This window comes from Plectropomus leopardus, chromosome 22 (assembly GCF_008729295.1).
Source record: "Plectropomus leopardus isolate mb chromosome 22, YSFRI_Pleo_2.0, whole genome shotgun sequence".
NCBI classification, from domain to species: domain Eukaryota; kingdom Metazoa; phylum Chordata; class Actinopteri; order Perciformes; family Serranidae; genus Plectropomus; species Plectropomus leopardus.
This window is the reverse complement of record NC_056484.1, coordinates 7,416,579-7,431,020: the sequence shown is the minus strand read 5'-3', so window position 1 is coordinate 7,431,020 and position 14,442 is coordinate 7,416,579. Positions and strand designations below refer to the sequence as shown.

The window sequence follows — 14,442 nt, the reverse complement described above, 5'->3', positions numbered from 1 at the left end:
CACATCAAATCTACCCGCATTTTCTAATGACTAACCAAAAAACCCAAGCTTACTCATATCCCATGAGGCAATCGGGCCTTTGATGTTGCAGCCAGATCAACTTCGTGCTCATCCACAGCGCCAAACAACGAGAGGATATTACATAAACACTGTCATTAAAGCTTGGAAGTGCTCAGAATGAGTCCAGTCCACTCCAACACAATCATACGCTTCATATCCCAATCACTTTGCTTTAAAAAGGAGTGATTAATAGTGACTGTAATAGTTTGGGGGGGGTTGAGACTTGAGGTCTTATTTTACTCATTCACTCCCTGCCAGTGGCTTTCAGCTGAAAAGTGAGATGCTGACCGAAACATGACATCCGAGTCATTTATTTGCACTACTCAGTTTGTGTTATTGTCATCTTTGTGCTGATTTCAGCACTAATTGCTTTGTCTTATGTGACCCACCAAAACATGACTTTTTTTGCACAGAAATCATGTGTTTATACCAGGCGGGTTTTATTCTCTGTCTTTAATTTTAGTCTGTCTAGTGTCTGAAAGATATAAGATTTTTGAGACCAATACCAAGTTTAGAGGGAAAAAAATCACTGATAACCGATATGGTGGCCAACATAGTGAGTTTTTGAGCTGGAATTAAAAGAACTTCTATATGTAGGTTGTGCACTGTTATAATTATGCAAACGTACTCAGAGGGCTTCTTTTCAAAAATGACTTTTTTAAAGGTATAAAGTAGCTATGCTGTTAGGTAATTAGCCAATGTAGCAAACAAGTATGATAATATTGTTACAGAGAGTTAAAGATGGGGATATTTAGCTTACTTTCCAGCTTATCGCATCAACAGAGTGCACCAGGGATGAGTCCTAAAACCTGTAAATGAGTTTTCATTTTTGCTAACATTGCAAACAGATGTGATAAAGGCAGTAACATGCTGATTGTCAGGGACAGAGCTAACATTATATCACTGAAAAGGGAAAGTGATGGAGTCATAGTCATATGTATTTCATAATGTAGTTGGTAACCTACCTTACCATGAAGACGCCGCTTGACTCCACACCATCGACATCTGCTCAGCTGTGAAGCACTTATGTTCAGCACAGTGCTGAGAGAATTGAAAATGATAGACCTGAGCACACTGTGCTGGGAAAACTGTGCAAGGACACCCTTTCTAAACCACCCCGAGCATCTGCATTATGTGTTCTGTTAAAAAAAAAAAAGTTTTCATACCCTAGCATAGTGGAAAACAGAAGGACCTATGTCGATACCAATATATATCTGTACCGACAGATAAATTTGTCAGGCTCTCGTACAATCAACAGCTCATTTGTGTTTCCTGCTCATTTTTCTTCGCATTTTCTAATACTGGAAGCAATTTTCAAGCTGTGTTTGTCACAAGCTAATTTAGTTTAATGTAAATTGTTTGGAAGAGCGTCTTCCAGCAGGAAATACAACAAACTTGATGTGCAAGGAGATAAAATCTTGTTGGGAGGGGGGTGAATTATTTTAAAGCATAAACATTCTGAGTGTGAAAATCTGTAAAACTGAAACAATTACCCTTAAACTTCTCATGAAGTTACACACATACAAAAACTATTGAACTGTTTATAATAGATGGAAAAAGGGCATTGAGCATTTACTTTTGCATTTCCAAAAGTCCGGGTGCTTGCAATATACAGATTTCTAAAGAGTATTAAATGTGTTGAATAGTCTGACTTTTAAGAGAAGGACAATAAAACAAGAATGTGTGTGCAGAGGTATACAGCGTGGTGCAGCAATGATGGTGGTGACCACAAACAGCTGTGATGGTTTGTGGGTCATTTACTGCTGAGTTGGAAAAGCTGACACAAAAGATGCCTAACTGAAAGTAATGTTTGGGTGAGCTGAACAGAAGTCGTCACCAAGCTTTTAGGACAGAATGTGTCTAGACGTATGTATGTGGACTGGAGATGCAGAATGTAAGCTTCTTTTGTTAAACAGTTTATTCTACGCCTCTTCCCCTGAAATGTAAACTGCCCATTATGAATCTCAGTGTATTCTTTGGGTTACCACGGATGCAGAAGAGCGTATACACTGACTCCCAGCTGTCTTTGCTCATGTTTTTTAAAAGCAAGTCCACTCAACTAAACAGTCTTTCACTTCAGATGCCATTTTCTGTGTCACATTAGCCATGACGTGCCATGATAAAGTCCAAGCAAAGCGATTCAGTGTGAGCTCAGTGTCCAGGTATGCGGGCGCTTTCTTACTCCAAAGGAAATTTGTTTTAAGGTCCATTTCCACCATGTGTGCTCCGGAGCACTTCAAACACTCATTTGGTCCCTTTGGAATGTCACTATAAACCCATTCTGCTTTAAGTCCCTATCATTGAGACTTTATGTAGCATGCAGCGTTGACAAAGAAGACTTTGTTATTTCAGAGTGTCGCTACTGTAAACTCTGTAACTCTTTCCTGTTTATTCGGGTTTGACTTTCTGTCATAATAGTTCTCAAGAGCTTAAAGCCCCTGAAAACTTGCTATCAAACCTACAGTACTTCTCTAAAGCATAAATATTCAGAGCTAAATAGGCAACAACAAAGTCTAAGTCCAGAAAAAAACATCCTCAGTAAATATTCAGTTAGATCTGACTGATAGTGCTAGCAGCATAAACAAACATCCGTCATCATATTTGGACTCAGATGTTGCTAAACTCTGATTAGTTCAAAGAAATATGTGACATCATCTTTTTCCAGCTGAGCACTGCCATCTTCAAACTAAGCCCCCAGGAACACTGCTGGACTTTGAAACCAGTTTGACATATTGGCGAAAAATTGTGTAATTATAACCTCCTGGTCCATCACATCATGTAGCCCGCAAATGACTATCTCCAAATGGTCCAAAAAAAAAAAGCCAGCTGTTGTGGGTTTTTTTATTTCGTTAATGGGAAAGTTTTCAATTGGCGTTCACTGCTGGGTCAAGTGTCTCTGCAGAATTCACAGGTATTCATTGGCGCCATCTCCAATCCGCTTCAATTGACAGTGATGGAAAAATAACATTGATTGGACATGCTAATTTTAGTCCCTTTACTGCCAAAAAATACCGTCCATTTCTGTTCAAGCAGCACTGATTGTTCAAAACTTTGTCAGCAGTGAATAAGAAAGATATAAAAAAACCCATAATGATTGTGACATTTCCACTGGGCTCCATACTGCTTTCTACAGTTTAATACTCGTTTTTCCTGCCTGTTCATGATGTCAATATTGACACATCCAAAAAGAAAAAGAAAAACTAATAGAAAGGCATTCTTCATCTACTGCAGAGACGTGTGCACAGCCCTGGTCTACTGGTTAAATGAGTCCATACATACTGCAAAAGAGACACTTGTAAGTCTGTAATAGCAGAATCCAGAAAAAGATGTGAACAAGCCTGAGACCAAGCAGCTGGGAGATGGGGTTAATGAAAACACAAGTGTGTTTCCTCTTTGGACCCATGGATATGGAAATTCGGGTAATTTTATGCCCAGAAATAAAATGCTTCTGGCGCTATCTGCCACTGAGCAACTTCCATATGAATGAATGCCAGCCAGCGTCCAGTGCTGTATCCAATTCTCTTTATACATCCATGCTTTGAACTAATGACAAAAGTGAGAAATTCAAATCCTTTTTAGCACTGAATCACACATTTGATGATGTGACATAGTTGTTAATGAAAAGTAAATAAACAGAATCTCCAAATGTGTTCTAATTTTGGCCCAAGTTTATTACTTGATTAAAGAAACTTAATGAGAGAAAACTGATTTTCAGGGCCTTTAAAATACAATAAACCAGATTAACAGCTCCTCAGTATAGTTTAAACTCTACAGTTGATGGGAACTGACCATCAAACACTCACCATGGTCATGCAGATGAGTAGGTAACTATTTTGTATCCATTTCCTGTTGAGGTCAGAGTCTGGTTAACCAAGACTATCATCACCTCACCTCAAACTCAGTTTCCCATCATCAATCATTCTGATTTACTGTATTTGCATGCTTCTTACACTCATACCCGACATCTGATGAAACAATGTCTCCTAAAATTTGCCCATCAGGTCTGAAGGCTGTTCCTGAGGACATCCCAGACGACACCACCCTGCTGGACCTGCAGAACAACAAGATCACTGAAATCAAGGAGAATGACTTCAAGAACCTCAAAGGCCTTCATGTAAGAGACTTTTCACCTCCATCTGCAGAGCTTTGTGTCTGTTTATTATTCCTAATGTTATATAATCTGTTGTTATGGAACTGTAACACAAATTGCAACCCTTCGTCAACAAAAACCTTGGGAAACATCTTGATTCTCATTGATGTATTAATTGTTAGGTTGTTTCATGTTCGTTCCCTGCTTGTTTCTATTCAACTAACCATCCCCAAAGCAACTGCTCATTCTGAAACATGTACACAACATGGACTCCCACCTCAAAACTGTCTTCATCCTCTTCCATACATCCTCCACTCCCCCAATCACCAGGTGCATGGAAACTATTCACCCGTAGGCCCTACACCCTCATGCCTTAAAAATCCTTTAGCTTTCTTGCTTGCAATAAATACCACCGTCTGACGGCCAGAGTTTTTTTCCACTTTAATGCAACCGGCCTCTCAAGGGAGTGGACCACATACTTCACATTGCCTAATGTCTGCTTTACATGAGTAGAACAGCAGGAGTGAGAGTCCTCTGAAAATGCATTAGGGATATCTCCACAGTGGACTTGAACTTGACCCTCCCACTTGACAGCACAGGCACCTGCATGGCTGGAACAGCTGCCGAGCTCAAAATGTCTTATTTTTGTAGAATCTCATCTGGAAAGTACGAATGTTTAACTGTCCCATGGTGCATTTGGAGCAGGAAATGTTTCTGTTTGGGGAAAAAAACAGTTTGGAGAAAAGGTCAAATTCCCTAACAGCATAATTTTTAAACACTGATGTGAACTTAAACAAGAGCAGACAGAAAAATTGCTTTAAACATGCCAGATTGAATTCATCTTTGACTCAGTGTTTTCACTACCTCAAAGTTATTTGAGCATTTTGTTAAAAGCTCTACTACAACATGCATCAAGAATTTTAAAAAATATATATTTAAAGGTCCGGTGTGTAGGATTTAGTGGCATCTAGTGGTAAGGATTGCATATTGCAGCCAGCTAAACGTCTCCAGGTTCGAATTTCTTCAGTGTTTATTGTTCAGGACGTTTTTACAAGGAGCTGAACTATCAAAAGAGGTCTCTTACTCTCCAAAACAAACAGATGAGGTGATAAAAAAAAAACATGGTAAAAACACTAAATAAAGCAGTTTAAAGTTTAAAGTGTGTTTCTCCAACGCTCGTGTACGACGATGGCTTTCGTCAAAACGCAAGGCCCTATCTAGAGCCAGTGTTTGGGTTGTCCATTCAGGGTTACTGTAGAAACTTGTCGGGGAAAAAGTCTGTATGCATAGGGCAGGAGTAGTGCTGGACAGGTCAAACAAACTCCGGACTTTCACCCAGGAGCCCATTTTCACTTCCTGCATGACTTTTAGCCAAACCATGATTTTTTAACTAAACCTAACCATGTGCTTTTGTAAACCGAAGGAAAGCTAAAAGATAAGTGTTTTACCTCAGTTGTAAGTTTATTTCGAAAAGAGTATGTAACAAGCAAAAACTGTGCATTTCCTGGAACAACAGAAGTGTATTTTGAAAAGACACAACACATAAAACAAGCGGAAATTGACCCGCCATCCGAAGGCATCTGAAACCAACACGAGTGTACCAGCAAATGATATCTGGAAATGTAGGTCTCCTTACAGAGCGGTGACATTTGATAAGTTGGGATGAGAACATGTTGAACCTCTGTAGACAAGGACCAGCTCCCTATGTAGGCTCATTCTAAGGTAACAAAAACACAACAATTCGTATTTTCAGGTGATTAAACACTAAGAAAAACCTATTCAGCCTATCGGTTCCATTTCTGCCAATATATTCCCTTAAAGCCTTCACACTGGACCTTAAACACTCATATGTAATCTATCTGGTATTCTCTTTTATAGGCTCTGATCCTGGTGAACAACAAAATCACCATCATCCACGCAAAGGCCCTCAGCCCTCTGACCAAGCTGCAGCGTCTCTACCTGTCTAAGAACATGCTGAAGGACGTGCCCGCCAACATGCCCAAGAGCCTGCAGGAGCTGCGCATCCATGAGAATGAGATCACCAAGATCAAGAAGGCCTCCTTCCAGGGCATGGGCCACATCATCGTCATGGGTATGAAAATAAAAACACTCTCTGATTCCTTCAGAAATGCAGATGTTTATTTAGATAGCACCAGCAGTCTGAAAAAGGTATGAGGTATTTTTTTCAGCGGCAGTTCACATCTGCGGGGGTGTGTCCTTGATTTTGTGGATGGCTGCAGTTTCACAGGACTGATGAAAATATTTACCCCGAGTGAAACTGGTGTAAAAATGTAATGTTTCCACAGTCTGTGCCCAGTTTTCTAGTAATATCATGAAAAACAAGATCCTTTTTTTATCCTCTGTTCACTGTTGATCAAAGTACTGCTGACAAAAGATGAGGATTGTTTGAAAACTTATTGAAAGAATCACCTCAGGTATCTACAGTCAGTGGTGGTACAGTCACACTTGATTTTTAAGCTGCAGACCTTGCATACTGCCATTTCCTTCTTACTACCGTGATCAACAGCTTAATCCTGGAATCTAAATGTAGCTAATTTTTAACTCGATATCCTGAAAAATGTACATACTTAATGAAGAAAAAAAATCAATTCCATTATAGTAATCGGTCTCAAGTCAAGTCTGAAGTCATGAATACTGTCTGATCTCATAGAAATACATGAAATGACTACGACATCTGAACACCACATTACATCATTGGCACATTTCGTGTTGCAATAACATGCCGGAAGCCTGAACAAGGTGCCCATGAAAGTCTATTAGGATCCGTATTGTGGTGAACACACAAATCGCTGGTTCAACAACATCACGCAATTGGCAATGGTTAATATTCAGGCCCCTAGAGGGAGTGTGAAGAGCGCGTAAATCCACATAGGGAGGTTCTGGGTGGTGGATGGTTCAACAAACCCCAAACTTTTGGCCGGGAGACCACTGTTAGTGTCCGTTGTTAAACTAAAAGCCAACGTTGACTTCTTTAAACTAAACGTATTACATCCTTTTCGTAGTTGCATTACTTTACAATGTATTTTAGTCCTGTGTGTGTCAAGCGTAGTTATTCTAAACAAAAACACAATCTTTTTCTAAATCTAACCACATAGTTTTGGTGCTTAAACCAAACCAAACGCAATATGTGCCACTACCATGTAATGGGGTACTCAGACATTTTAGTTTTGCATATTTCTTTGAGATAACTTTACATGAACACCAAGGCAAAGTCAAGTTGAGTCTTTTTAATATTGTTACTGAAGCAAGTCTCAAGTCTTAAGATTTGCCGCACGATTCAAGTTGTGTGACACCATTTTCCATGACAAACAGTGGGCCCTCACAAAGGGTGAAAGAAAGTGTTCGTAAATGCACAACCTGCCTCGGGTCACAGTAGTACCCTTCAACAGCTGTGAAAGATTAAAACATTATTCATTCATCATTTTATTCAGTAATTTGTTTATTTTTTAATGGGTATACATGGGAATGATAAATTTGATTGATTCCGATTTGGAAAGACCAGACGGAAAGTTTGCCTCGTGACGTTTCACTGTTGAAAAAAAGATGTTCACATCATTGTTGGGAAGTGATGAGACGAGCATTTTAATAATGAATGATTACAAGCATATCTTTTTCACAAAAGAATCACAGATTATTTGTCCTTCATCCTTTTTGTCCTATCTTTTTGCTCCACATGTCCTTTTGACATCTCATCACTAACTTGTTAAACTTCCCACTTCACAAATTAAAAGCGTCATATTGTCCTTGCTCAACTGAAGCTCAAAGATTGGATTTAATAACTTAAAATGTAATAATATGAGAATGATGATCCCTGAAAAATCAGGGAATCTGGCGTGGAGAAATACTGCGTTGCAAACACAAGCTATTCTCTTGCCCAAGACTTTGTTTACCCATGACTCAGCTCTCTGTTCCCGTAACACACCAGGAGGGAAATTAACTTCATAGACGTGATCTGTTACTGCTGTTCTCTCTCTCTTCCTCGTCTGTGCTCACAATTCACTCATTTTTTTCAGAGCTCGGGTCCAACCCTCTGAAGAGCGCAGGAATCGAGGCCAGCGCTTTTGCTGACCTGAAAAGGGTCTCTTACATTCGCATTGCAGACACCAACATCACAGACATCCCCAAAGGTAAAACTCTGATATGTATTTCCACTAATAATTTGGCTTAATCCAAGTTTTATTCAGTCACGTTCAGCCAAAAACAACCTTCTCCTATCAAAAGAATGCACGCTTGGATTTAACAGCTAAACAATGGGCTCAGTGTGAGGAAACACAAACTGCACAGCGTGTAATTCAAACTAGTCCATTTCAGGGTGGGAACATGTCTGGTGTATTTAGTAAAGTGATACATGGAATAATCCTTTGGATTTGATAGATTTGGAAACAGCCACTCCTTGATAATTGAATAAAATCTGCATTTATACATAAAAGTGGCTTAAAGTGTCATAAGCTACAAAGCTAAATGTTACTGAAGTGATCTCCTTGTGCGTGGTGGTAATCCTTGTCTCGTGGGTTGTCAGGTCTGCCCAGCTCTCTGTCTGAGCTCCACCTGGATGGAAACAAGATCACCAAGGTGACGGCTGCCAGCCTCCAGGGCCTGAAGAACCTGGCCAAGTAATACAAATTATGATTCTCCTTTTACATTAACCCATATTAACCTTACCACTTCTTTTTTAACTGAGCTTTATAAACAGATTATGTAACTATCGTTGAACAGCAGCCACTGTGGCCACAAATGGTAATTCAGCAGTGTCATTGAGTTTCCCTTAATTAAATACGATTCTCTTGAGTCATGTCTCCTGGTGAAGTACACTCAGCCCCATAGGAAGTACTCTGGGCTCTGAGGTCAATTTTTTGTTTGTGGCCAAAGTGTGTAATTACACTGTCATGTTTTCCCCTTTTGGCCAAAAGGACTTTTTCCCATTGACTTACATTGGGAAAAAGATGTCTGTAAATCAGTGGATATGCTTTTTTGAGCATCACAACCTCCATAAAATGGCTCATTTCATTATCAGGATTTGATCCATTCAGCCTGATACCACTTCGAAAGCCTAGGAGAGCTGCACGATTAAATGTTTTCATTCCCATTCACGTTAGCAGAACTGTAAACAAGTTAGCCATTTGGCCACTACAAATCTCTAGTGCACTTGCTCTATGGACCGCACAGTGTTGAAATAGTGCCAGCCATCCCCAGACCATCCAGTTAATTTTACATGCAACAACTGAACCATTTTGACTCATTTGCCACAGAGCAGCTCTCATATAAATGAACGGGTCACCACATTCAATGCTGTATCCAGTTGTCTTAATACGTACAAAGCTAAATTGGAAGCAGTGCTGATCATCCGGGTAACTTCATTTGCAGCACTTTAATTTTTTTTGGCTTCATGCACACTGAGCAATTTTTATAAAAATGAGCACCACCTCCCAAGCTGCATCCAGTTCTCTTTATACATTCATGCACAACTTATACTGCATTAATTTCTTGTTTTATTTAGGGTATAAGACCATTGAAATGTTCATCAATGTGACTGAATACATGATTGTTTACATCAGTAAAACAGTTGCATTCATCTAAACTTTACTAACATTAGCTGCCATAAGCTACTTGTACCAGCCTAAGAAAGGTTTTAGCGAGAAGAGTCCTGAGTGTACTGAATTTCGCAGGGTGTGATTTTTCAGCTTTAAAAGAGGATGTCTGTGATATTTCAACTTTAAAAATGTCAGCTCTATCAGTATAAGTTTGCTAACGTTGGCATTAACCACCAGAAGCTACTGGTCATATTAGACTAAGTTTGTTGTGGGAAAATCCCTGAGTGTATTTAGCAAATTCATTGCTAATAAATTCTGGTTATCATTTGTGATAGAAAGACTGCCTTATTTTATCTTTCAAAAATGACAGTATCTTTCATTTGGAAACATAGGTTGCCCTTCTTATCCTGTTTAGTTTTTCATGCTGTCTCATGTTTTCATTCTGGTCTGACTTGTATTAGCTTGACTCTGGTATTACCCTTGAAGGGATTGGCTGATTTTAAAATACTAAGACCTAAACAGTAGTTTTTAGATAATCAAAATAACTGGTTTGCTTATAAAATGTTGACACACTGTGTTTTTAAGATTAGTGCTCCGATTGTGCCAAAGATGGCATACCAAACCAGAACAAAGAGGGCTTTGATACATCATGAGTGGAGTATGTTGGAGAGGATGTGAGCAAAGGATGGTTTTTATTTTCCACCCACTCCTAATTAAGAAATACTGGGAAAGTAATGGCCTTAACTTCAGGTGTGGATTCTTTCCTGTATCCTCATTTCCTGAAATCATTTTTTAGTGCTACATTATTGATTATTTGCATTTGCATTCTTCCACTCATGCAATTTGTTCCTTTGTGATCCTTGTTCTTCTCTAAATTTGCATATTTCCATGTCTCACGCTTGCTGATTTTTCCTGCAGGCTGGGTCTGAGCTACAATGAGATCAGCTCTGTGGAAAATGGCACTCTGGCTAACGTCCCCCACCTGCGAGAGCTTCACCTCGACAACAACGCTCTGACCAGTGTTCCTGCTGGCCTGCCCGACCACAAGTACATCCAGGTACATACTGGTTTCATTACATTATAATTACAGTACTCTTATATCTCGTTGTTATTTATACAAGTTTTAATCCCCAACATGATCACAGGAATTATTGCAACCATTTAGTTCCAGCAAATTAACTCTGCTTGAGCGTTATATGTTGTGTGTCTCATTTTCTTATAGTGTCATCACAAATAGCTCATTTTCTTTAATCCAAACCATACTGGAAAAGTTTACTTTGTCGCATTTTTTGCATGTAGTTTGTTTAGGTTCACGCTGCCCGATTACAAGTCAACTGGGGCTTCCATAACAAAAGTCACCTGGATTCATTTAGTTTGTTTATGGAGTAGAGTGTTGGTAGCCTGTCAAACTATAATGGTACAGATTTTTGCAGCAGTGGGAGTGTAAACAGACCTGATTCAAGACCCTTTAACTTTCGTCTAGCCTGAGTCTATTCGTTGTTTCATGAGGCCTCTAAGTCCCCATGAAACCTTTTAGGGGTAATTTGTTGTCGTTGGTTGGGATTGTATGTACACTCCAAGAGAACCGCAGCGCTGTACACCTGTCAGCCATCTTTTTACTCCAACCACATTTTAATAGCAATGGGCCTCATTCACCAACCGTTTTTAACAAGAAATTTCACCTTAAACCAAATTCATCCCAAAGATTCTTACATTCACAATGTTTTTTAATTTGGGATTTATAGGTGATGCATGAATCCATGCACACTAAAGAACACACTTACATACATTTTTCAATGAGATGTTTGTTCAAAATAATTATTTGTTTTTTACACATTTTTTTGTAATTACTTTATTAATCTTACAAAAGCATTATGCTCCTTTAAACACTGCACTAAAACTTAAACTTACATCACTTATGTAAATGGGAACCATGAAATCTACTAATTCATGAATGATTATGCCAAGTAAACATTGTGTGAAATAGTCCACCTTCCACTTTCTCTCCTCATTTCTGTCACTCCGTCAAACACACGCTCAACTTCATCTCAAAATGCTCAAATGCTTATCTTACGAGGATAATGGGATTCGTCATTATTATTAGAACATAGTTACCAACAGTTCTGCGGTTTAAGAAGCCATCATGAGTCTGACCTAGACTTTTCATAGTACCTTAACTAGGAACAAATTTAAGAAAAAACTCCCAACAGGCTTATGTGCAGTTTGTGCTAAACTGATATTTCTTCCACAAGACTGAGTCACTGCAGTAATAGTAATGAGATATACCAAAAGACAGAGAGAATATTTGAAAATAACAACAGAGTTTGGGATGTTTTTGATGAATACAAAAGAAAACAAAACTTTAGAAATAAACTGTAACATCACAATTAAAACTGTAAAGAGTCAAGCCACCTCTAAGAGAATTCAGTATGCTATAAAGGGATTCATCATAGAAACCACATACCACAGGGATTTAATTTGATGCTTTTTTCACAAATTTTACATAATTTTGCTCTGTGTCTTCTGTCCTTTCATGTTCCATTGTACATGATGGTACATGAAGTTTGTTAAGACTTGTATAGTTTAGTGTCATTTAGTGGCTTTTGAATCTGTAATTAGCATTATTGTCTGTCGCAGCGAGTTTGTGGAGCTTCCCTCCTTTTGTTCTTGTTTCTAGGAGTGCTGCATTGCTTAGTTGCATGGTTGTTTTTTGCCATATGTTCATAGCAATATGTGTTTCTATTTTTTATATGCCTCTAGAGTCATACTTGTCCCTAAATACCAACCAGCATACACTTGTAGTCATTTTTAAGTATAGGAAGTCCTCTTCCGTACTGTTTTTAGTTATGATCCTAAAGGAAGTCCCTGCTGTTTTTAGCTAAACATCCTGAAGAAGAAAAAAACAGTTCGACTTTCTAGAGCTGTTATTATTCATTTGGTGACCTATGATTATCTTCTTTATCTGCTTTATTTTGAAATTCTAAATTATTGCCATGTACATCCCACTCAGTGACCAAAGGTTGTCATTATTTAAATCCCTTCTCTAGGTGGTCTACCTCCATGCCAACAAGATTGCTGCTGTGGGAACAGGGGACTTCTGTCCTCCTGGCCTCAACCACAAGAAGGCCATGTACTCTGGCATCAGCCTGTTCAGCAACCCTGTGCCTTACTGGGAAGTCCAGCCCATCACCTTCCGCTGCGTCTTCGACCGCTCCGCCATCCAGCTCGGCAACTACAGGAAGAAGTAGAGCGTCCCACGCGCCTCTGCCAGGAAGTGTGTGTTTGTAAATGAGTGTGTGAAAGTTTTCTAAGTGTGCGTGTTTGCCCTACAACACTGACCCCCCCACCAACACTGCCTCCCCTTCCCCACGAATAATGGTGTAATTAATCCACGCGCTCATTTTCAAAATAGCAGACATGGACCTCAGCGTATAATTTTTTCATTATTTAGCTTCAAAGTTGGTGCAACAGTAGTAGCTTACAGCAAACACCAGCACACAGCACATCATTTCATACACACAAAGCATTAACATTGCAAATATGCATTTTCATTCAGTGGACAAATTGGAATTTAGAGGTGATTCCTAAACAAAAAGATGCGACACCTCAAACAGCGGAAAATCTCACTATTTGAAAAGCATCCCCAACCTTTAGCCATTGTATGAATTATAAAAACGCTGGCCTGTAGAGCAGGCAGCAAGGGGTTAACTTGTGTTTTACCTTTAACAACTGGTATAACTAGAATGTACTAGATATTACCTGTGTACTAGGATTCAGAGTGTAACATTACCACGCTGCACTCCTTGAAACAACTCCGAGTTTCTATTTGTATTGTATTCAATTCAAGTAGAGATAAAAAGCAACCGTGACTTCTCTCACATTGTGATTTCTTGTGCTTACTTCAGTGTTGATTTAGTTCTGGGTATTTTCACTTTCACTTCATCACATTTCCTCTCCTAGTGTATGTTGTTCCATTGAAAAAAACAAAAAAAAACAAGGTGAAAATAGCTTATTAAAAATGTAGAATAAACCATATATGTTTTAAACAGAAGCCATTCCCAAAGATTTATATGCATGCTCTTTTTTTTCCTTTCAACTTGAACCTGGTGCTTTCTGGAATCTCTTGTTAATGCGTGTATGTATTTTTCTCCATGTTTCCCTGCCCTTTCTTTCTTTTTTTGTTTTTTTTTTAAGAGTCAAGAAAAATTGGACGGTGTATGTGGACCGGCATGCCCACTGCAACCATGTTGGTGTGAATGTTGTATGTATAGACGCTGTATATAAATGCTGTATAAAAAAAAAATCTCTCATTTGCTTAAAGGCACAAGCACTTACCATAGCTCAGACTTAATATATCAGCAACAAAAGGTGTTCCTCTTTTTTTTTCCCGGAGCAGGGGCTCCAGCTAAGGTGTCCTGAACAAAATAAAAATACTAATGGAAAAAGTAGCTGTTTTTGATGGATGTAATGAACAGAAGTTGATTTATGATCAATAATGTGGATGGGGATTTGGGGCTCCTGGTCACTGGATGGCGCTGCAGTAGCTACAGCATAAATGTAAAGAAGGCAGTGGCTTCCTGGTGAACAAGGTCAAGAGGAGCACAGGTAAAAACAGGTGAGGCACCATCGCTCTACATATATTAGGTGAAAAGCATCAGTCACATATTAAGGAAAGAAAACCTTAACATAGACTTATCTAATAAGTTTGACAAAGATATTTAGATGTTTAGAAAACTTGCC

General features: G+C 39.0%; 1 protein-coding gene across 1 annotated transcript in view; it reads left to right on the top strand.

The window, feature by feature from the left end:
* The window catches only part of dcn (decorin), a 35,090-nt gene extending 20,940 nt beyond the window's left edge, over positions 1–14,150 (top strand). Inside the window, exons 4-9 of the mRNA XM_042511406.1 lie at positions 4,062–4,174; positions 6,029–6,242; positions 8,185–8,298; positions 8,691–8,784; positions 10,621–10,759; positions 12,750–14,150. Of these exons, the coding sequence (XP_042367340.1) occupies positions 4,062–4,174; positions 6,029–6,242; positions 8,185–8,298; positions 8,691–8,784; positions 10,621–10,759; positions 12,750–12,950 (875 nt within the window). The 3' untranslated portion in view covers positions 12,951–14,150. The remainder of the gene's footprint in view (positions 1–4,061; positions 4,175–6,028; positions 6,243–8,184; positions 8,299–8,690; positions 8,785–10,620; positions 10,760–12,749) is intronic.
* The last annotated feature ends 292 nt before the right edge of the window (positions 14,151–14,442 follow it).